A 23,859-nucleotide genomic window follows, 5' to 3' on the forward strand; every position below is an offset into this window, starting at 1 on the left:
TCTCGTCACTAAAACAGATTATATTATTAGACAACTCAGAATTAGAAAAAGTTGAAAAACACTGGAAGGCCAACAAAGTAAAGCAGCAAAATAAGTGACAACAAACTGGAGCACATACGATATTATTAAGTAATGATAAACAGGTAAGTTATGTAGAATATAAAAAGAAGGATATCATGGTATTAAGATTCAATTAGAAAACATGCCATTGATGACAGTTACTACTTTGAGTTTTAGGCAAAATGCAAAAACATAACAAACGCAATTGAAAAACAGAAAAGCAAAGCAAAAGAGATGGTAGATCTCATAGTACAAATGATTTGATTCTCAGTGCAAGAAAGGATTTCTAGAAGAAGCAAAGAGAGAGAAAATTATCAGTCTGAATTTAGGAGGGGCAATTCAATGCACAGGTTGTGTAGAAGAAACAGTTGCAAGTTTTTGGATGTGTGGAGTGAGTTTGAGGGAAAGAATGAATTTATATAAGAGCAATGGCCTGCACTTGAATGCATCTCATATCAGGAGTCTGAAGAAATTATTTATTGGTATGAGACCTAATATTGAGAGTCAGGACTGGATGATGGTGGGAGGAATGGTGAGAACCTGTGCAACTGTTAATGATCTGAATGCACTAATCATGGAGGTGATTATGATGAAAGAATTACTGTGTGCTCGCCTGAGTTGCATTTATTAGCTAGGATGTCTGGATAAGTGAGCCATTGTATGCAAATAAAGATCTGCAAGTTCTCTAAATAGGTCATGCAGACTACAGTATGAAGTGCACAAGAAAAGCATGGAGGTGATTTATTACATCTCTACATAAATGCCAGTAGTATCAGCAATGCCTGGGGGGGGTAGAGTTTATCACCTAGGTAAATAAGTTGTGTAGGCATTAGTGAGACCTGACTTTCAGAATTGGAGATTTAGTGTAAAAGGTACTATACTATATTTCTAGGGAGGATAGAAAATATAGCATAGAAGGGAGTGCGCTGTTTGTAATATCAGATGATTTTGAGGTTATTTAGGATAGGAAGCTACGATAGTAACAATTCTCCCTTTAAGAAGTTTGAAGCTTGATGAGTGGTGGACTTTAACAAGATCAAATACATGGTAAGATGTTCCATGTCTAGTGGATCAGTTTTTAGTGATGATGAAATGCATCAGCAAATCAGCTGACCCACAAGAAAATTCACAAATGAGACCTCATATATGGAATAAATTGGAACTATTGCACCATTGCTATGATACAGCAGACAGAAAAATCTGGGAGTCTTTGGAAATTGCATTAGATCCTAAACATCTAAATGTTAATTCAAGTATTATCTTGTCATATTATATCCTACTCTTCATTAGCCAAACCCATTCACATGAATGTGTAAACACGCACAGCTTTCTGAACAATTAGAAATATATTTTAAAATACCATCAGTCTCTTCTATAACTGCATAACAGTTGTCATCTTTGTTATTCCTTACAGTTTTGTCTACTAGTTCTCTAATTTCTATATTTATACCTGAAGAAATCCTGTGCAATTAGGATGAAACATCGTGTTGTCAATTAAACTAAATACTATCTTATTCCTGTGTTCTCCCTTATAAACATTAGTCACACACACACACACACACACACACACACACACACACACACACACACACACACACACACACACACACACACACACACACACACACACACACACACACAAATTATTAAATTATTAAAAGTGTGGTAAAAAATAAGGTGCACAAGACTTGATTTACGATTTACAGGTGGTACAATGAAATGAATATCAGATCTTTTGCAAAGAAGAAAGGAGTCAGTGTAAGAATTAGAGGGTATAAACGGTTTTATTAGTGTGGGGGATTTTTTTTGCCAAAACTTAATTACGAAATCGCTATTATTAGACTTAGTAACCTGCATTCCATGACTTTAATTTTGATTTCAGTCATTTCGTTAAGTGTGAGGTCTGTTATATGTATTCTTTCGATTACATAAATGATTTGTGGATATTTGGTGAGGATGGAAGGAGGGTGTGTAAAAAGTATGACCTCAATGAGGAATTGATGAATGCAAATATAAAATTGATTACAGAAAGTGTTAGTAGCGAGATTGTCACGGGAAAAATGATTGCGCATTTGAAAGAGGGACGAAAAAATGTTAAAATCAGTAAAGAAGAAGAGCGATTTGAAAACCATAATAAAAGGGACAAAAGTGAGGTGAGTATGGCTGAAGAAAACGCAATTGAGAGAACAAATGAAACTAGAAATGGAGTGATGAAGAAATCGAAAGTGAAAAAAATCGAAATAATGGATGATAGTGAAAAAAGAATGAATGATAGCAAAAGTTCACCGCATGTTGGACTGAAAGTACAGATGAATGAGTGTAAAAATGGGAAGAATGATAGCGAACGTTGGACGCATGTTGGACAAAAGTACGGAAACAAAGAAGGACGAATGAGAGTGAAAGTGAGAAGATGAGGTTGAGAGTTAGAAAGTTAGAAAGATTGAATGATAGAGAGAATGTGTCGTGAGATTCGGAAGTTGAATTGGATTGGATGAGGCAAGAAATGAAATGGATGTGGAATGAAATTAAGAAAATTCGGGTAAAAACTATTAAAATAAATTAAGATGGCATGAAAGAGTTAACGAAAGATGAGCAAGTGGCGTTGTATGGCGACTCCATTATTAAAAGTGTGCTGGAGGATAGAATGCACAAGGTGTGTTTTCCAGGTGGTAAAATGAGTAGAGGCATTGGACATGAGGCAGGAACGAGCAAAACAGTTAATAGTATTAATAGGTACGAATGATTTGAGAGAGGACAAAGATTGTGTTAGAATGGATATCAGGAGGCTCCTTAGAAGAATAAAAGAGAATAGTGTGACAGGAAGGGTAGTTAGCGTGTTGCCTAGATATGACTGTGGTAAAATGAGGCAGGGAGCAAGGATTATGAATGATATGCTGGCTGAAATGTGTGACGAGACGAGTACAGTTTGTTAATGTGTTTAATGAGTTTGAGGGACGAAGTGAGCTGTATGGAAGTGATGGACTGCATTTGAGTGGTTATGGTGTGAGTCACTTGGAGAGATTGCTGCTGGAAGGTAGAGAGGTGAATAGAGAGAATGAATCAGATCAAGTGGGAAGTGATGTGGAAGAGCGGGAGAGGAAGACAGGAGAGATTGAAGAGGTGGTTTTGAATGGGGAAGTGAGTGGTATGAGTATAGAAAATGAGAGAATGGATGTGCAAGAGGAGCAGGGAAACAGGGAGGCTCAGGGTGGACAGGGGTACACAGCATGAGAAAGATGGATGCTCCAAGAGGTGGTGAGCATGTGTAGGCAGGAAAGGAATGGGATGACCAGCGATAAAGAGGAAACAGTTGGAATTGAAAAGGGTTTTAAAATGAAGAAGCAGAAAGAGAAATGGCCCCAGTCGAGCATGGAGAGATCACATCGAGTGAGTGGTATCAGTGGAACTAGCTGTAGATCCAGAAATGAGCTGTTGTGTTTGTATACAAATGCTAGAAATATAAGAAATGAGGCAGATGAAATGGTTGCACTAATTAAGTGAGAATAAATGGAATAAGTGAGACATGGTTGGAGGAGGATGACATACTGACAGGAATAGAGATGGAAGGGTATGATGTGTTTCGTGAGGATAGAAGGGGTAAAAAGGGAGGGGGGAGTGCTATTGATGATAGAAAATGAGTTATGTCTGTATCAGTTAGAGATGCAAGAGGGAAATAGTGCCAATGGTTTTGAGGCAGAATGGTGTGAGATAGAGGTGAATGGAATCAAATACTTGGTGGGATGTTGTTATAGACCAGATAATTGAACAATGTAGTTAAGGATATAAATTAAATTACACTTTAATAAATATTTTCCAATATTTCGGCAACGTCGCGTTGCCATCTTCTAAAGGAAGGAAATGGCAGAAGGGAAAGAGGGAACAAGGAATGCAAAGAATTATTTGGAGCAGCAATCTTAAGAACTGGACATATCTGACATATCATCAATGTGCAAGGATGCACTGGAACAAAGTTAGTGTCTTAATTCCCTAGATGAGTCTTTGCACTCCCTGGGGATGTCGCATAATAATAATAATAAAATGATAATGTGTTGGATAAGGGAGAATCATGTACAGTGATATTCTTCTACTTCATTTGATAGATAACCACATAAGGTGGTGTACTAGCTGCCGAGGATAGAGGACAATTAAAAAAGCAAGGTAAAGAGACTTCAATCTTTTATGACTATAGGCTTAGCATTGCTTGTACTCCATGTACCTGTCTATAGATTTTTGCATTGTTTCTTCATGATGAAGTTTGACTTTGCCATAACACTGGAATTAATGATGTGTATTAGTCATGTATTATATCTAATACATTATCAACCATGCATACCTCAATGGAGTAAAAATTTTCAGGGTGCTGTACTACCCATTGAGAGAGTGACTATTGTAATCTTTTTGAATGCAAGTGTTGTGCCTTAAAAGAACACATTATTGAATTACATGGAGTCACATTTAGTCACATTTCTGTGGTCTATTAAAACTGACCATCTGTTGTTGGTCAGTTTTAATAGACCTACATAAGAATAAGAATAATTTCTCTAGGTTTTTTTCAGTAATTCTGTGCTCTTCCCCCCCCCCCCCCACTCACACTGCATCAACCATTCCTGTTCTTCTACAAGTTTGGAGACACTAACCAACTTGTTTAGTTTAACAGACAAGATGATAAAGATGTAAATCATGCACTGTTCTTTCTCAAAATTTTTGGTATATATAGTGAACATTTAAAATTCAAACAGCATGTTACTAATGTTAGACAACAAAACAAGTCTTATTCTAATAGTGCAGTTTTAATATCCTTTTTTCCTAAACATATGCATTTTAACATGCTGTCATTTTTTTTTTTTACAAATTATTTCTGGTGAAACTCAAGTGAAAAAAATTTTGATTGGAAACCATTGATTTAGAATGTTGTCTGTTATGAAGTATAAGTGACTTATTATATTAAAAACTATATGTTATTTATTTATTTATTTATTTTGTAGTGGGGAGACATCATGACAAACATAGTGGTAGTCCAGTTTAATGATTTCGTTCAGACAAGCAGAGATAAGAAATACAATTTGACCTGTTATCTTTCTGGACAAGGAGAAGCTGTTGTCACATCTAATTACCTAGATACCAGAACAGATGGGTAGGTAATACAAATTATCAAATAATGGCTTCACACATTCAAGAGAAAACTAAATATAATTTATTATTCCTATATTTTCGCTCAACATGTCATGAGCCTCTTTCAGGGAGAAGGCTGGAAGAACTGGTAACAATATGAAAATTCTGAATGAGACTTCTACCTGAGCAACCTATCACTCATGTTGAGTTTGAAGCTCACTCATATGCTTTTATTCACACTCATCCCATTAATTTTGAGTATTTACATCTAAGTAATGTTTTGCAAAATGTTTAGTTTTTATCTGCTGCATTTTAGGAAAATATACTTCATGAAACTGTTATAAAGTATATGACTCAGAAAACATCAAATTTAGAATAACGTTATTATTTTTGTTTTTTCTTTTTTGGAATGTAATTTGAATCATGAACAGATTTAGGTTTTCATAGATCTAAGGCAGAATATCCATTATCAGTCCTTTGTAAGGGAAGCAAGATAAATTAAATTCTTATGTTAATTCTGTGATGAAATCGATAAGCTTTAATTGCATTTTCTTGTGCATTACTAAAGATTGGTACATGGTTTTCAGTTGAGTTTTAGATTGTATTGTGAGTTTCTGTAACATTTCTTTCTGAGTATTCATTGGTTCACTCAATGATCACTCTCATCACCTCATCACTCTCATCACCAAGACAGAATGGTGACGAGAGTGAGGTTGGTATGTAGACTGGCATGAATAACAAATAAAATGTAAACAGTTTGAATTTCTCAAACTGTTGGGAGTCGTTGAGGATATATATGTGGAGAGGTTGAATATGAGAATTGAGCAAGTTGCATTTTAGGAAAATACAATAGTCAGTATGGGGGAAGTTTGAAATGCTCATGGACACTGAGATTTCTTTGAATGTGAGCAGGCATAAAATAGAATGAGAAACCATGAATGTTGGTATTGAAGCAAGCAAGACTGATGGTAAGGCAGTGTGTATGACAGACTGACAATAAGAAAGCGAGTGAGTGAGACTAATGGTGAGATAACATGAGATGGATAGTGAGAAAGAGAATGTGATTGATGGCAAGATAGTAAGAAAGGATTAAAGATATGAAAGCAGAATTGGTGAAGATGAGGCAAGATATGAAGCATATGCAGAGTGAAATGAAAAGAATTGTATATAAGAATGAAAAAATGAAGAACAATGGAATGAACAATCACCTTGTGAAAAAGGCAACAAATAATTCAAAAGTGGCATTATGTAGATTCAATTATTCTAGGTGTGGTAAATGAGAAGGCATAAGGTTTGCTTTCCTGGATGTCGAATTAATAGAGTGATTGAGGCATTGGAATAAGGCGTAAGCAAGCAAAGAAGTTGGTAGTCATAGTAGGAACAAATGATGTATTTTGGAACAAGGAGAATATGAGAATGGATATTAGGAGGTTGCCGAGGAGAGTAAAAGATAATAGTGTGGTAAGAAGGATAGTCAATATGTTGCCCAAGTATGACAGTGACAAGTAGAGATGGCAGGTAAAGATTATGAATTGTATGCCAACAGGGCTGCATAAGGAGAAAGAAATGCAGTTTGCAAATGTGTTTGATGATTTTGAGAGATGGATGGAAAACTGTATAAGAGAGACTGACTACATGTAAATGGTTTTAGTGTGTCATCTCCAGAGGGCATTTGATTATTATTATTATGTGACACCTCCAAGGAGGTCAAAAGACTCATCGAGGGTGGGCACCTACTCTAAAACTCTCCGTCTCCACCACTCAATCCACCAACTACAGCAAACCGCAACTATACCAACATCATCATCTACACTGACACCATCTACTGCCCACCACCAGTAGAGGTTCCTGCTTAATGAAGAGCAGAAGAGCATCATCATGCAGGAACTGCAAATAAACAGAAAAAAAAAATGTTGGAGGGCATATAAAGAGCTCACTTGTAAGCAGGTGAGTGCACAGTAAAAAAGATTTATACCATAAAGAAAAGAAAAATCAGATAATGAGAGGAAATGATTGAAGCAGGCCAAATAAAATGCAAACGAGCTCTTCTTCAAATAGCAAGTAAAAGAAACAAAAGAATAATTATGATAAGATAAATTTCATGAATTGCTGATGAGAGAAAGGTGAATAATCAGGCAGAATAGTTTAATTAGGGCAAGATTGTGCTGCTTCATAAAAGAGGTGATGGAATTCAAGCATCAAATTAGAGGCCTATCTGTGTGTCAGGTGTTGTGGTTAAGTTGTTAGAGAAGCTGGTGAGAACTAGGATCCAGAATTGGGTTGACAACAATGGTATAATCTTTGGTGGACAGCATGAATTTGCTGAAGGGAGGCCATATTTTAATAATCTACTTACTTATTACAGTAAGGTGACGGATTCCTTGGACAGAGGAGAGGGATGCACAGTAGTATACTTAGATTTTGCAAAGGCTTTTGTTAGATTACCACATGATAAGTTGATAGTCAAACTACAGGGATGGGGTTGGATATTAGATTAATGCATTGGATCGAAGACCGGTTATCCGATAGGTATCAGCAAGTTGTGTATGGGAGAGCAATATCCCAGAGGAGGAAAGTTACTAATGGTGTACCTTAGGAGTCTGTTTTAAGGCCATTTCTGTTTAACCTGTATGTTAATGATATGTGATGATATGCCTTAATGATATTGGGGAAGATTTGGATGGGGATATTCAGTTGTTTGCAGATGATGCAAAGTTCGGATGAACTTTGAGAAGAATAGAGAAGATGTTGTCACCTTACAAGAAGACTTGAATAAATTGAGTGAATGGGCACGGGAATGGGGGACACAAGTTCAATGTTGCAAAATGTAAGGTTTTAAAATTGGGAAACAAAGATGGGATGTAGTATTTATGCTTGGTGGGATATATTTTGGAGGTGGAGGAAATAAGAGATCTTTGGGTGATAATTGATAATGATCTGAAATTTAGGGTACACATTACCAAAAGACTTTTGGGAATGATACAGAGGATACTGATTCATAGAAGTAGGGAGACTCTTGTTCCATTGTATAAGGCTTTGATTAGGCCACACATGGACTACTGTGCACAGATTTGTCACATGGTTTTCATAAGGACAAAAAGATGTTAGAAAGGGTTCAGAGGCAACTGACTGAGGTAGTTTCTGACTTCTGGAATGTCGAATATGAGGAAAGGTTGAGAAGATGAAATTTACAGAGTCTAGTGGATAAAAGGGGTCATATGATAGAGACCTAAAAGTTAGTAAGGGGTTGTTATAGGATCAGTGTTGGAGAGGTTTTACAGAAAATGGTAGGAGATCAGGGAAGAACCAGAGGTCATCCCTGGAAGCTACATAAGGAGGATGTGAGAAGCAGGTTTTTTGCATGCAGATTTGCGAATGATTGCAATGTGTTGCCTGAGAGTGTAGTGTCTGCAGAGAATTTGAGTGTTTCAAGTGTGGTATGATGAGCTGTATGTATGACAAAAGGACCTCCTAGATGAGTCTGTGACTCCTTTGGGGGGGGGTCTTAGGATAATAATAATAATAATAATAATAATAATAATAATTACTAAGTGAAAGTTGTGTCATCTGGGGTGAAGAATTACAGTGACAGATGTGATAGAGATTGATATGAGAATAGAGGTATAGACGAAAATTGAGAAGTCCACAGAATATGCATGAAGGATGCAGAGAGTGAAGGTGAAGGAGATGTTTATTTTGGCTGGTATAAATGATTTAACAGGTGACAAGTGTGATATGAGTGAAGATATGAAAGAATTGCTGGTGCATGTGAAAAACAAGAATGAGCAAGCAAAATTGAGTCTGGTGCCATGGTTTGAAAGAGGCAAGCACAGGAGAAATGGTGTGGAGTTTGCGAATGTGTGGAGTGAGTTTAATGGAAGGAAGGATTTATATAAGGTGAATGGCTTGCATTTGAAGGACTCACAGGAGTCTTCAGAAAGTGTTGTTCGGTGACAGTTCGGAAGTGCAGAATTAGGAAAAGTAGACTGTATAGGGAGACACAGGTGAGTGGGGTCTAGGCAACCCAGAGGTTAGTAAGTGGAAGAGCAGTCACATGTTGCTAAATGTAGCACTCCAAGTTCTTAACTTTACTAGTCTGAGCAATACAAGGTGTAAAGTAGGATGTTGGATTAAGAGGGTATTGCAGTTTATGTATACTAATACCAAAAGTATTCAAAATAAGAGTGAGGGAGTTTTTGTTATTGATTAACTCAACATGGCCAAAAGTTTTAGGTATTAGTGAGACATGATTGATCAAGGATGATATTGTCATAGGAATAGAATGTAAAGGATATAGTATCTTTAGAAGTGGACAGAAAAAACTGGATTGGGGGGGGGTAGCCAATGATGAATTGGAGCCAAAAAAGAACAGAAGTATATCAGGGAAACAGGAATGCAGAGAAGTAAAAGGAGAATGACTATGGAAGGATGACTTTGAAAAGTGCTGATGGTGGGGAAGCAAACCAAACAGTTGAATTACTGAGTAAGCATTTTGCAGGGGTGTACCATCTATGTGGTGATGTTGCAATGCCAGATGTGATAGCGACTGATGGAAAAATAGAGATTGAAGAAATGAAGGTACTTAAAACATTAAAAACCCAATGTGAACACAGCCATGGGATTAGATGGTATATCAGCCATTGTACTACTAGAATGTGTACTACCACAAAAGAATTATCAGCTCCTGTGACCAAGCAGTTTAATTTCAGCCTCAGTACTAAGAAGGTGCCAATGGAGTGGAAAGAAGGCAAAATAGTCCAACATAAAGGAGGCTCAAAGAAAGAAATAGTAAATTATAGGCCAATCAACATCTCAGAAGTGATGGTTAAGGTACTAGAGAAATTAGTGAAAAACAAAATTCAGGAATGGATGGAGAGGAATGTGATACGCTATAAGGGACAACAATTTTAGTAATTGCTTAATTTTTTATAATATAATTACAATGCAGTTGGGTAAGAGAAATGGCTACTCAGTGATATAGCTAGATTTTTCAAAGGCATTTGACAACATTCCACATAGAGCTCTGCTGCATAAATTGGAGCAAATGGGAATGGATATGAATTTAGTGATTTGGATTAGAGGATGGCTGATGGGACAGAAATTATCAAAATAGGTGGGAATGCTGAAAACTTCAGTTGCATTCTGAATGGAGAGTCTAGTAAAATATTTGAGCTATTTAGGCACGTTTTTAGTGAAGATGGCAAGTTAAATCTAGAAACAGACAACAGAATAAGCAAAGCTAGTATGGTGGGGAGCCAGTTGAATAAATTTATATGCAATAAAATAGAAATTAGCCAAAGCACTACACTAGCAATATACAAGGCAGTGGTCAAACCCGTTTTAAGTTTTGTATCTGAGCGTTCTGTTAGAAATAAGGCACTTGATCAAAGATAAAGTTTTTGACAAAGTAAAAAGATATATACTGTTTGATATATTATAAACAATAAATATACCTAATATTTTACTACATGCAATATTGAATATATACAAAGATAATGAAATAAAAATAAAAATAAATCAAAAGTTGTCTGAAAAACAATCTATAAACCAAGGAGTAAGACAGGGATGCCCTCTGTCTCTAACACTTTTCAATATTTACATTAATGAAATATTAATACAGTGGAACAATCAAGGTATAGAAATTTCCTGGAATAAGAAAATAAATACACTATTATTTGCAGATGATCAGGTAATAATATCAAATAAGGAAGACAATTTACAAAGAGCAATATATAATTGAAACATTATAGTAGAACAGTTTGGAATGAACTTTTCCTTAGATAAAACTAAAACAATGGCATTTTGTGGACAAACTCCAGTTAGAAGCAAAATAGTTATTAATAATAAAATAATAGAACAGATAAATGGAGGTGTCACAAATAATAATAATAATAATAATAATAATAATAATAATAAATACTTTCAGTTATCTTGGATGTGAAATATCATATGAAGGAGAAAAAGACATAAAATGAAAAGCTTCAAAATTTTTACAGATTATAGACCTGATAAATAGAACACTCAACCCAAATATAGCACAAAAAGAAAAATGCTTGAAAATATACAATACTTTAGCAGTGCCCACATTATTATATGGCAGTGAAATTTGGGCAATAAACAAACAAGATAAACAAAGAATAAAAACAAGTGAAATGAGATTTATGAGAAGAACTGCAAAATACACATTATTAAATCAAAAAAGGAATGAAGACATTTTAAAAGAACTAAAAACAAAATCAGTAGAAGAAAAACTAAACAATTATAAACAAAAATGGATTAAACATGTAAACCGAATGGCCAACACCTGACATCCAAAACAAATACTAAAATATAAGCCAACTGGAAAGAAAAAGCAGAGTATACCTCAAAAAAGGATATTGGATGGATAATGAGACCGAACAGACCAATATGGTCTATACCCGTAATTAGTGTTATGATGATGATGATTAAAGATTAAAGACCAGCGATATGAGAGTTCTTAGAAAAATTAGGAGCCTGAATAGATAGCATCAATGGCAGAATCATATTAAACATGAAGACAAGGAACTTTGCATTGTTCACATTCAAGAACGTATGAGAAGGACTATTCTAAGTTGGCATGGTCACTTAACTAGAATGGGAGAGGAAAGGTTAGCACAACAGGTGTTTGATTCCAAGATGGCAGGAAAAGACCCAGTTGAAGACTTAGGTCTAAGGTGGATTGATTCAGTAGAAGTGCCTTAGAAGAACAAAATGACAATATTGGAGTGCTCACAAGTAATCACTTATTTGAAGGAAACTTGTTGATAGAAGATTATTAATAATGTAAACATAGCATGTAATGCTGTTAAGTAGCTTGAACATCCTTGAGGGTACATATCAAGAAATTGATAATGATGATAAAGGAAATAATTTGACAGGAAATATTCATTTGTTTGCTGATGATGATAAACTGAGAAGAGCAATAATGAATGAAGGTGATTCACAGATCCTGGAGGAAGACTTAAATAAACTAGCAGTATGGGAAAAGATAAATAGCTGCCAGTTTTTAATATAGTCAACAAGTGCACTTTTGAAAGAAAAGATCACAAGCTGTGTAGTATATTAATGGAACTAAACTGATGAGGCCAGGGATTTGAGGGTGATGTGAATAGCAAGTAGTTGAAGGAACACAAATCTCAAGTGGACTACTGTGTACAGATTTGATAAGCCAGATTCCATGAGGATAAAGAAGTGATGGAGAGGATCCAGATGCAGGTGACAAAGACTGTGGGAGTTCTATGGAATGTTCCCTATGAGAATAGACTGAAGACCATTGGGCTTCAAACACTAGCAGATTGGCAAAAAAAAAAAAGGAGACATGATAGAAACATAGAATGTGTTAAAGTGGATTTACAGGATTGACACTGAAGATATTTTTAAGTACATGGCAAAAAGGGAGAGAATGATGGGTCATCTATAGAAACTGTGTAAGAGTGCAGTTAGCAAAGGTTTTATGACTAGATTTTTGCTTGCAGGGTGGTGAGTGAGTGCATTGGATTGCCAGAGGAGGTTTTAAGTGTTTTATAGTGAATGAGTTTAAGGAGAGATATGATAGGTATTGTGTAAATATTGGCTAGTGTGTGAATAATTAATCGTTCGTGATGACTGTTCTCACTCCATAGAGATACCTGTATTATAATAATAATAATATAGCAAATCTTAGTGTGAATTCTTTCACAGGACGAAATGCGATAATGATTCATATGTTACAAGAAGGTGCAAGACAATTGGCATTATCTCTGTAGTGTTCTCAGCTTTGGCAGACCTCTATGAGAGTGATAAGAGAGCAAAATAGATCCATTATATAAAGGAGGTTCCAAGACAGCCAGCAATAGATTAATCATATTCTCAAGACTGGTGATAAAGGTATTAGAAAAGTTGGTTGAAGGCAGGATTCATGAATGGGTTAGACAGGGTTATAATACCCTATCTATCATAGGATTATAATACCATATGAAGAATGTTTATGACAGAATGATTTTAATCAATGCTGATGGTACAGTAGTTAGGTAACTGAATCAGTCAAAATAGTAGAATTATCTGAATGACATACACTTTGCAAGAGAATGTCATCCAGGTGGAAATATTGTAGTAATGAGAGAAGCAAAGACTTATATGGGAACTGAGGTAAATGAAATGGAAGTGCATAGCATATTACAGAACCTTAATGTGAATACAGCTATGGGATTAGATGGTAAACCAACTCAAGTTTTAAGTGAAGTTTCTAGGGAACTGTCAGTGTCCTTGACCACATTGTTTAATCTAAGTCTCAGCTCTGGGTTAAGTCACAATGAGGTGGAAAGAGGGGAAAATAGTTCCATTACATAAAGGAGGCCCCAAGAGTGATGTGGCAAATTACTGGCTTATCAGAATATCAGGAGTTGTTGTCAAGGTATTGGAGAAGTTGATCAAGAGCAAAATACAAGAATGAATAAACAGAAATAAAATACTATATGGGGGATGGGGGAACAACATGGTTTCGTGAACGGTTGGTCATGCCTCAGTAATTTGCACATGTTTTATAATACAATGACAGCTGAGTTGGATAAAGGTAATGGGTTTACAGTGATACTGCTGGACTTTGCAAAAGCCTAAAACAGTATACCACATGAAATTGTAATCAAGAAACTGTAGCATGTGGGGATGTTATGTTTATTATTTCAAGCTGTGAAAGAAGCCTGGTTGAAACAGAAGTCTATTAACAGGGGTTTAAGTTGCATAAACAAGGTTCAGACAGAAGTAGTGAATTATACACCAATCAGTATCTTGGGAGAGTTGGTAGATATATTGGATGATATTCAAAGGCAAAATTCATTAGTGAGAGGATAATAATAATATACTCTGTAGGGGGGGGACAACAACATGTGAAGAGTCGATTATGCCATAGCAGTCTATTCACTTTTTATAATAGTTCAGCATGTTACCGTTTTTGGTAACATGATGACCTAAAGAAAATTTTAAAAAATCAGTTTTTGTTTTTTTACATTGAGACTGTCCCCCCTGTGGTGTTTTCTAATTGCAGTTTGATCCTGCACTTTTTTTATTTGTTTCACTCTGCAGGTTAATTATAAAAATGAATTATTAAGGGTAATTCTGTAAAGAGTAGTCAACTCTTTTAGGGTAAACATGCAAATCCTTAATTGTTTTCCATCTGATTACTGGCTTCCACTTACCAAACTGTTTTATCTGGCCATTTAGCCCATTATATAGCAGCTCAGGTACAACCAACCACATTCGATGGCAAAATAGCTTGGCATATTATTTGATATTCATGATTTTTATATGATTAATATTCTAATACATAATTAATGTATGCATTATTACTTTTTTTTACTACTACTTTTTAACTTTTATTACTTTTGTTTTCTTTGATATAAGGCGTTATCCTACTCAGATTGAGCATCTTCCTGCACAGAATATACTGACATCCAGTGTTGTCCTGAAAATTCTCTACCGAGGTGCACCAACTACAACTATTGCTGTTGGGGATCTCTTGACATTTCGTCTTGAAGCAAGAGCAAATTGTCAGTAAATAAATTAGAAATTATTTATTTTATTATTTGCATAAATCAGTATCACTGATTATATTTCAGCCTTTTTTCACTTTTGTTAATGAGTAACTTAGGGTTGTATTTCCACTTCCATTTCCCTTCTTCTTAGTTGCATTGCCATCATATATCTAGTTATCATTTGATTATTTGTACTGTATTATTCAGTCATATAATCCCTGTCAGTACAAAAATTATGCAGATTGTCTAAGAACATGTTGACACACCTAAAACCATCTCTCATATAAAGAAAAATATTACTGCTTCAAGTTGCATCGCAAAAAATATTATTACATTGTTATTATTATTATTATTATTAACTTATTATTAAAGGTTGCACGAATAAGGAACCTTGTAAACACTTGGAACAGAGAAGGGAAATGTGGATAAGATCTGCAGTTTTAAATGAGAGGGAATGAGAGAGAGGTATGGGAATGCTAGCAGACGAGAGGATGGAAACAGTAGTAGGAGAGACAGAATGAGAGAGGGATATGGAAGTGCTAGAAGTGGAGAAAATGGAAACAGTAGGAGAGAGAGAATGAGAGAGATGTATGGGAGTGCTAGAAGAGGAGAGAATGGAAACGGTAGAAGAGAGAGGTATGGGAATGAAAGAAGAGGAGAGAATGGAAACAATAGGAGCAAGGGAGTGGTAAGAGGTATAATGTATGGCGACTCAATGATCCGTGGTGTTCAAGATAGGATGCATGAGGAGTGTTTGCCAGGAGGAACAATAGAAAGGGTGGCTATGGCAATTAAGAGAGGTGAAAGGGTGGATGAGATGATTGTGATGGTAGGAACGAATGACTTGAGTGGTAATGTAAGTCGGGCAGCGAGAGATATGAGATTTTTGCTTGAAACTGTACGGAAGAAGACAGAGAGAGGAAAAATAGTGTGCGTGTTGCCTAGGTATGATAATGATGAGCTGAGCAGAAGAGCGGTGATATTGAATGGCATAATAGCGAGAATGTGTGACAAGAGAGGACTGGTATATGTGGATGCTTGGAGTGTGTTTGAGGAAAGAGAGGAATTGTATGTGAGAGACCGTTTACATTTGAATGAGGAAGGACGTAGGCATCTGGAGAGATTGCTGTTCTGAACGAGTCAGTGTGTCCCAGGGAGGATGATAGCAGGGGTGGCCTCTTGTGGGAATGGATACTTGGGAGAAGGGAGACAATGTCAGGTAACACTGAGCCCAGTGGAGTCTAGAAGGGATAATGCTGGGTATAGAAACAATGACATTTATATGCTTTATACTAATGCCAGGAGTATCCAGAATAAGGGAGAGGAATTGGTGGTGCAGATAGCATCAGCCTGGCCAATAATTATTGCGATCACTGAGACGTGGTTGACAGAAGGGGATATAACAACAGGAATAGAAGTCGCTGGGTATAGCATTTTTCATCAGGATAGGAGGGGAAAGCATGGTGGTGGGGTACTGCTAATGATAAGTGAGGACCTATGTCCTCTAAGAATGGAGAATTTGGAAGGAAGTGAGACAAATGATTTTGCGAGCGTATGGTGTGAGGTAGAGGTAGGCAAGACAGGATATTTAGTGGGGTGTTGCTACAGACCCAGGAGCACAGAGGATGGGGACCAGGAGATGTTTCGACAGCTAAGTTTGGCAAGTGCAAGAAGAATGATTGTTATGGGAGATTTTAACTTCAGTAGTATAAATTGGAGAGAGGAAGATGCATGTAGTAATAGGGGAATGGAATTTCTAGAATTCATGAGGTAAAAATGTCTTAGGCAACATGTAACAGAGGGAACAAGAGGTTCAAAAATTTTGGATTTGGTTATAGCATCAGAAGAGTTGATAATAACTGAGTTAACGTCTCTCCCACCAGTTGGAGAAAGTGACCATATGGTGTTGACTTGGAAAATGAATAGACATGCAAGAATATCAAAGAGACGGGAACTTATGTGGAATTATAAGGCAGGTGATTATAATAGTCTTAGACGTCAACTTCGGGAAGTTTCATGGAGGGAGGAATTGGAAGGCCGGGATATCGTTAGTGCGTGGGAAATTGTGAAAGAATATTTGTTAGCAGCAATGGTAAGTTGTATACCACGAGTGAAGAAGAGGACGCAATTTGGAGTAAAGTGGATGACAAACAATATTAAACGGGAATTGCATGCGAAAAAGAGGCTATGGAAGAGATATAAGGAGATAGGTGAAGAGATGCATGAGGAATATAAGACACAGGCCAGAAGAGTGACTAGTGTGGTAAGGAAAGCGAAACTGGAATATGAGAGGAGATTGGCCCTAAGATCCAAAGAAAATCCTAGGGAATTTTTTAGCTATGTGGCCAGTAGGAGGAGAAATGACTGTGGAAGAATGATATTGTGGGATAAAAATGGGAATAGAGTGACTGATGCAGACAACATAGTGGAATTGTTCAATGACCTTTATGGGAGTATTTCATCCTGGAGGAGTCAGTTTTAATGCTAGAGGGATAGGGTAGGTTCAAGGTTTAGAGGTACAGGAGGAGAGTGTGTTTCAGATACTGAGAACTCTGGATGTCAATAAAGCTGTGGGACTGGATGGTATTTCACCACGAGTTTTGAGAGAATGTGCTAGGGAGTTGACATTGCCTTTAACGTGGCTTTTCAATGAAAGTCTGGCTTTAGCAAAGGTGCCCAGGGAATGGAAGGAAGGCAAGATAGTGCCATTGCATAAGGGTGGTAACAGACTGGAAGTGTCTAATTACAGGTCAGTCTGTGTGTCATCAGTAGTTGTTAAGAGCTTGGAGAAAGTAGTGAGGGACTGTATACAGCATTGGGCAGATGAGGGTAATGTTATCTGTGAGAGTCAACATGGATTTGTGAAAGGACGCTCTTGTTTTAGCAATGTGCTAGCCTTTTATAATAAAGTTACAAGAACATTAGATGAGGCAAAGGCATATACTGCAATTTTCTTAGACTTGGCGAAGGCATTTGACAGGGTACCACATGATAAGCTGATATTTAAGTTGCAGCACATGGCTCTGGATGTCAGATTGGTCAACTGGATTCAAGATTGGCTGTCTGATAGGTATCAGAGAGTTGTGTATGATGGAGCAGTTTCAAGGAGGCAGAGGGTTACAAGTGGGGTCCCACAGGGCTCAGTACTAGGACCTATATTGTTTAACCTTTATATCAATGACAGAGCCAGTGGATTGCAAGGGGATATTCAGTTGTTTGCGGATGATGCGAAGCTGGGAAGGATTATTAGTAATAGTGCAGATGTGGTAGCCTTGCAAGAGGATTTAAATAAGCTAGATAGATGGGCAAACGAATGGGGTTGTCAGTTTAATGCAGCAAAATGTAAGATCTTGAGGTTTGGGAAACATCGATGGGATGCTGCATACTCTATGGGAGGAGTTATACTGGAGGAAGTAGGGGAGACAAGAGATCTGGGGTTGATGATTGATAGAAACCTGAAGTTTAGGGGACATATTGCAAAGGTGGTGAAGGTAACACAGAGGATTGCTGCTATTATGAGAAGGACACTGAAATGCAGAGATAAGAGGGTTATCATTCCGTTGTATAAGTCTCTGATCAGACCATACTTGGACTATTGTTCTCAGATTTGGTCCCCAGGATTTGAAGGGGATAAATTAACTGTGGAAAGGATACAAAGACAGATGACAAAGATGGTTTCCGGACTTTACATGGATAGTAATGAGGATCGGCTGAGAGAATGTGGACTGCAGAGTTTGGTGGATAGAAGGAGGAGAGGTGATATGATTGAGACTTTTAAACTGTTGAGAGGTGGTCACAGGGTTGACACTGGGGAGTTCTTTCGCTTGGTTGAACAGCGGGAAAGAGTGATGACAAGAGGCCATCCCTGGAAGTTACGAAAGGAAACTGTGAGCAAGAGGGTAAGGAGTGGTTTCTTTGTGTGGAGGGTGGTTGAGCCGTGGAATGCATTGCCTGATGGAGTGGTGGGAGTGAGAACGGTCAGTGAGTTTAAAGAGTGGTATGATAGACTTTGTGTTTCTCGGGGGGGGACCTCCCCTCGATGAGTCTTGACAGACTTTATGTCTTAGGAAGGACCTCCCTCGATGAGTCTTTTGACTCCTTGGAGGCCTGAATAATAATAATAATAATAATAATAATAATAAAAGCAGGATTACGTTCTAAGTTATTTTGTGGGATTCAAAACGTTTTAGCCTTCACAAAATATATCTTAGAACTGCCATTCCAAATCAGTATTTTAAATTATTAGCTTAAAGAAAAATGCTGGCAAAGAACATTATTAAAACTTAGTGTTGCAATTTCATTATTCATAAACATTTTGATATTTAAAAAATATTTAAAAATTACATACTTTGCTTTAATGTAAATTAATAATAACAGAGGCTCTATACTGAATTAAAACTTTCAATTCAGTTTCTTTAGAATTTACACAGTGATATTATTATTATTATTATTTTTATTATTATTTCCCAAGAACTCATGGAGTCAAAGACTCATCTGGGATGTCCTTTTATCACACACATCTCATCATACCGTGTCTTAAACACACTCAAACTCCTTGCAGACACCACACTCTCAGGCAAGGCATTCCAATCATTCACAACTCTGCACGAAAAAACCTGCCTCTCACTCTCCTACTCACACCCTCTTTATACAATTTCCAGGGATAACCTCTGGTTCTCCCCTGATCTCCCACTATTCTCTGTAGAACTTCTCCACCATTGATCTTATAACAACCCCTTACCAATTTGTAGGTCTCTATCATATCTCCCCTCTTTCTTCTCTCCACCAGACTCTGCAAATTACATCTTCTCAATCTTTCCTCATACTCAACATTCCAGAGGTCAGAAACTACCTTAGTCAGTCACCTTTGGACCCTTTCCAACATCTCTTCATCCTTCTGAAAACCCGGTGACCAAATCCGGGCACAATAATCCACGTGTGGCCTAATCAAAGCCTTCTACAATGGAACAAGAATTTTCCTACTTCTACACGTCAGTGTCCTCCGCAGTAGTTTCACTTCAGTTAAAGTTTCCATTATTTTTGATAATTTAGCCTAAATGCATAGTGCTCATGGAGCTCTGTGAGCTGTGTTTTTTATGTAGTACGTAGTGCACATTGAACATAAACAACAAATTAAAGTATGGGGTCATTCTTACTGCCATTCAGTCATGAGTGCAGCAGGTATACAATTGGATAGATCTGTATGAGATTACAATGAGAAGTGAGAAGGTATAGATCTGTATGAGATCACAATGAGAAGTAGTGATGTATTTGAAAAGTGTTACAAAAAGTGTTTTTTTTCCATAAATTATATTGTGTAGATTTGTATAATACTTTGTGCTTTTTTTGTGATAGCCAGACTGGATATAATCATTATATTGTGGTTCTAAAAGTGTTCACTTTGGTTTTTATCTTGATTAACATAAAAGTGCATTACAAAAATCATGACAGTTGCAGCAAAGAAGCATACAGTATGTGGGAAATGCAATGAAAGGCTAGGATGTTCCAAAAATGAGAATGGCGTTACTAGAAATAATAAGGAAATGGATGGGTGGGCTTGCGATGTTAATAATAGAAGTGATGTGGAAGAGCTTAGGCAAGAGTTACTGAAAATGAAGAGTGAAGTTAAATGTATGGAGGAAGAAACTGAACATTTAAAGAAGAGCATAACTGGTGTAAAAGACAAGGAAATTAATAAGAAGCAGCAACTAAGGATGGTTGGTTGCTTTATATGGTGATTCAGTAGGTGTGGTAAAAGATAAAGTGCACAAGACATGTTTTACAGATGGTACAATAAAATGAATATCAGATCCTTTGCAGAGAAGGAAAGAACAATCATCAGAATTAGTGGTGAGCACAAACAACTTGAATAGTAAGACAAAGAATATGGAAAGGGATTTGAAGAAGTTGTTGCAGGAAGTGAAGAATAATAGTGTCATTTGTGGCCCAGATATGACAATAGTTAATAGAGGAGAGCAATAATACTGAACTGAATGAAAAAATGGCAGAATTTTGTCAGCCAGAGAGCGTTCAATTTGTGAATGTATGCAATGAATTCATTTGGAGCGATTGTTGTTTAATAGGAGTGCACAGGATCCATATGAAATAAGTACCACTAAAAGTAAGAGAGAGAGAAGTTGAGAAGTGGGTTGTGGAAGGATGGGAGGAGAATGGATACAAAGGATGAGGAAGTGAAAACAGCAGAGCAAAGTAAAGCAGTGCAAAATGGTGGGGATCATAAGAATATAAATGAAATTCAGAGTGAGGATCAGGGGAACAGAAATAGTCAAGATGAAGAGAGAAGTGCACTATAGCAGAGAGAGTAAAGAGTGATTGTGTTGATGGGATGGCCTCAAAGAGTGGAGAATTGTTATGCTTGTATACTAATGTATGGAGAATCAGAAATAAAGGAGCTGAATTTGTAGCAGTGATAGAATCAATATTATTATTATTATTATTATTATTATTATTATTATTACAGGCAACTCCAAGGAGTCCTTAGACTCATCGAAGGCAGTCCTAAACATCATGTCAAGAACAACTATTCAACATCCACACAGTATCTATCATACTTTGACTTCAACTCATTCACAGTCATGGCACACACAACAGACTCTGGCAACTTATTCCACTCATTCACCACTCTCCAAGTAAAAAACCTGGTTCTAACACCCTTGCTAATCACATTCTTGCTGAGTTTCCATGGATGGCCCCTAGTACTCCCGCCACCAGTCCTGTTTTGAAAAATATCCTCTGAATTAATCTTATAGAAATCCTTCAGTAATTTGAATGTCTCAATCATATCACCAATTTTCTGCCTATCAACCCATTTCTGCAACCCACAAATCTTCATCCTGTTCTCATAAGGTTCATTCCATAGACCTGCTATCATCTTGGTCACTCGTCTCTGGATCCTCTCTACCTCCTTCCCATCAAGAAGAAACTCTGGCACCCAGATCTGTGCGCAGTAGTCAAGATGGGGTCTTATCAAGGCTCGATACAGAGGAACAATAACTTGCTTGTCTCTGCTCATCAAAGTATTCTTCAGTGACCAAGTGATTGCATGAGCTGATTTAGCCACTTTTGCAATGTGCCCCTAAACTTCAACTCCCTGTCCACCAACACTCCCAAATCCCTGGCCTCATCAATCTCCTGGAGTACAGTTCCACCAATGTGGTATACTACTGCAAATCTTTTCACCCCAAAATGCATAACCTTACACTTTGCAACATTAAATTGACGTCGATTCTCCTTAGACCAGTCCTCCAATCTATTCAAATCATCCTGCAAAATTTTGGCATCATGTGCATTCACTATTGCTCTACCCAACTTTGTATCATCGGCAAACAAATGAACAGTTCTTCTCAGATCCTTTCCTATATCGCTAATGATCAAATTAAATAGTAGTGGTCCAAGAACAGAACCCTGCAGCACACCATTAGTCACAGGTCGTCTTTTGGACTCTACTCCTGGATAAACTACTCTCGATATCTCTCCATCTCACCAACCCTATATCCATCCCCGCATGCTGCAGCTTACTGATTAGAATTCCATGTGGTATCCTGTCAAAGGCCTTAGAAAGGTCCAGCAGTATCACTGTATACCCATTACCCTTATCCAGTTCAGTCGTCATTGTGTTATAAAACGTAAGCAAGTTACTGAGGCATGATCTATCCTTCACTAAACCATGCTGTCCTCCCATACTGTATCCCATTTTCATCTATCCATTCCTGTATTTTTCTCTTGACTACTTTCTCCAAACCTTCACAACGACTATTGATATGCTGATCGGTCATTAATTTGCAACAGCAGTTTTGGAACCTCCTTTATACAGTGGAACTATTTTCCCCTCTTTCCACCCCCTAGGGACTAACCCAGACCCGAGACTCAAATTAAACAAAATGGGCAAGGGCACTGACAATTCTTTAGCCGCTTCACATAAGATCCGAGCTAGTATACCATCGAATCCCACAGATGTATTCACATCAAGGCCTTGTAATATACTATTCACCTCCATTTCATTCACTTCAATTCTCGTATAAGCTATTAGTTTCTTCATTCCTGCAACATCACCACCTGGATGATATACTCTTACAAAGTGCTTGCTCAGTAATTCCACTATATCAGCTGATTCAGTTACCTCCCTGCCATCGGCATTCCTTAAATTCATTCTGCTGTATACATTTTTTCTTTTTACTTACAGCATATCGAAAAAACTGTTTGGGATTCTCTTTGGCTTGCGTGGCTAATTTCCTTTCATAATCTGCTTTTGCTTTTCTTACGATACTCGTTACCCTTCTGGCCTGTGCTTTATACTGTTCAAGGGCCTGCAGGTCACCTTTCTCCTTAAATTCCCTCCACAGTTGCTTCTTCTTTTGCAGCTCAAGTTTAATGGTATTATTCATCCATTTAACCCTTATTTCATTTACTATCTAGACTCTAGGTATACAGTCAGCCATTGCCTCCTTCAAACGCTCCTTTAATGCTTCCCATGCACTATCAACCTCCAGCCCTTGCAGTTTTACGTGCCATGGCATTGAACCAAGCAATATCCTAAGTTTGTCATACTTACCAGCTCAGTAATTCCACGTGTACCCTTTCTTAATTGAAAATTCCACACATTTAGCCACCTCCCAGGTCAAGACCTTATGATCACTCTCACCAATTGGAGGCAATGTGGTCATATTCATTACAGTCAAATTCTCAGATGCAATTACTAGGTCAAGCATTCTCGAACTACTAGTATATTCCATTACATGCTGTCTTAGGTAGTTATCCCTTAATAACTGCATAAAATCCAATTCCTTTCTCCCATGTGTCCTCTCCTCCTTCCAGTCAATGTTACCATAGTTGAAATTCCCCTAATAATTACCCTCCTTCCACTCATTGCATCTATTTGTCTATGCATACTATCTCCACCATCTATTCTATCACCTGGTCTATAGCAGCACCCAACTGTATATTTTGTTCCACTAATCTCAATCTCACACCAAATAGCCTCAAATGTGCTCTCTTCACTATCCTGCAGTTCAACATCAATTCTCCTTAAATTCTCACTAATGCCAATAACCTGTGGAAAGGAAGAGCCAATCAAGGCCAAATATACTTCCTTCTTAATACTCCTGATATTAGTATACATGAAGTGCAGAAGCCTGTT

General features: G+C 37.2%; 1 protein-coding gene across 1 annotated transcript in view; it reads left to right on the top strand.

Annotated features, from left to right (window-relative positions):
• LOC150092568 (uncharacterized) overlaps window positions 1-23,859 on the top strand; it is a 199,718-nt gene that overhangs the window by 75,474 nt on the left and 100,385 nt on the right. Inside the window, exons 10-11 of the mRNA XM_090414236.1 lie at window positions 5,046-5,194; window positions 14,572-14,717. Of these exons, the coding sequence (XP_090270362.1) occupies window positions 5,046-5,194; window positions 14,572-14,717 (295 nt within the window). The remainder of the gene's footprint in view (window positions 1-5,045; window positions 5,195-14,571; window positions 14,718-23,859) is intronic.

The sequence above is a fragment of the Typopeltis vanoorti genome, chromosome 25 (genome assembly GCF_054136105.1).
Source record: "Typopeltis vanoorti isolate ZY-2024b chromosome 25, IOZ_Tvanoo_1.0, whole genome shotgun sequence".
Lineage (NCBI taxonomy): Eukaryota > Metazoa > Arthropoda > Arachnida > Uropygi > Thelyphonidae > Typopeltis > Typopeltis vanoorti.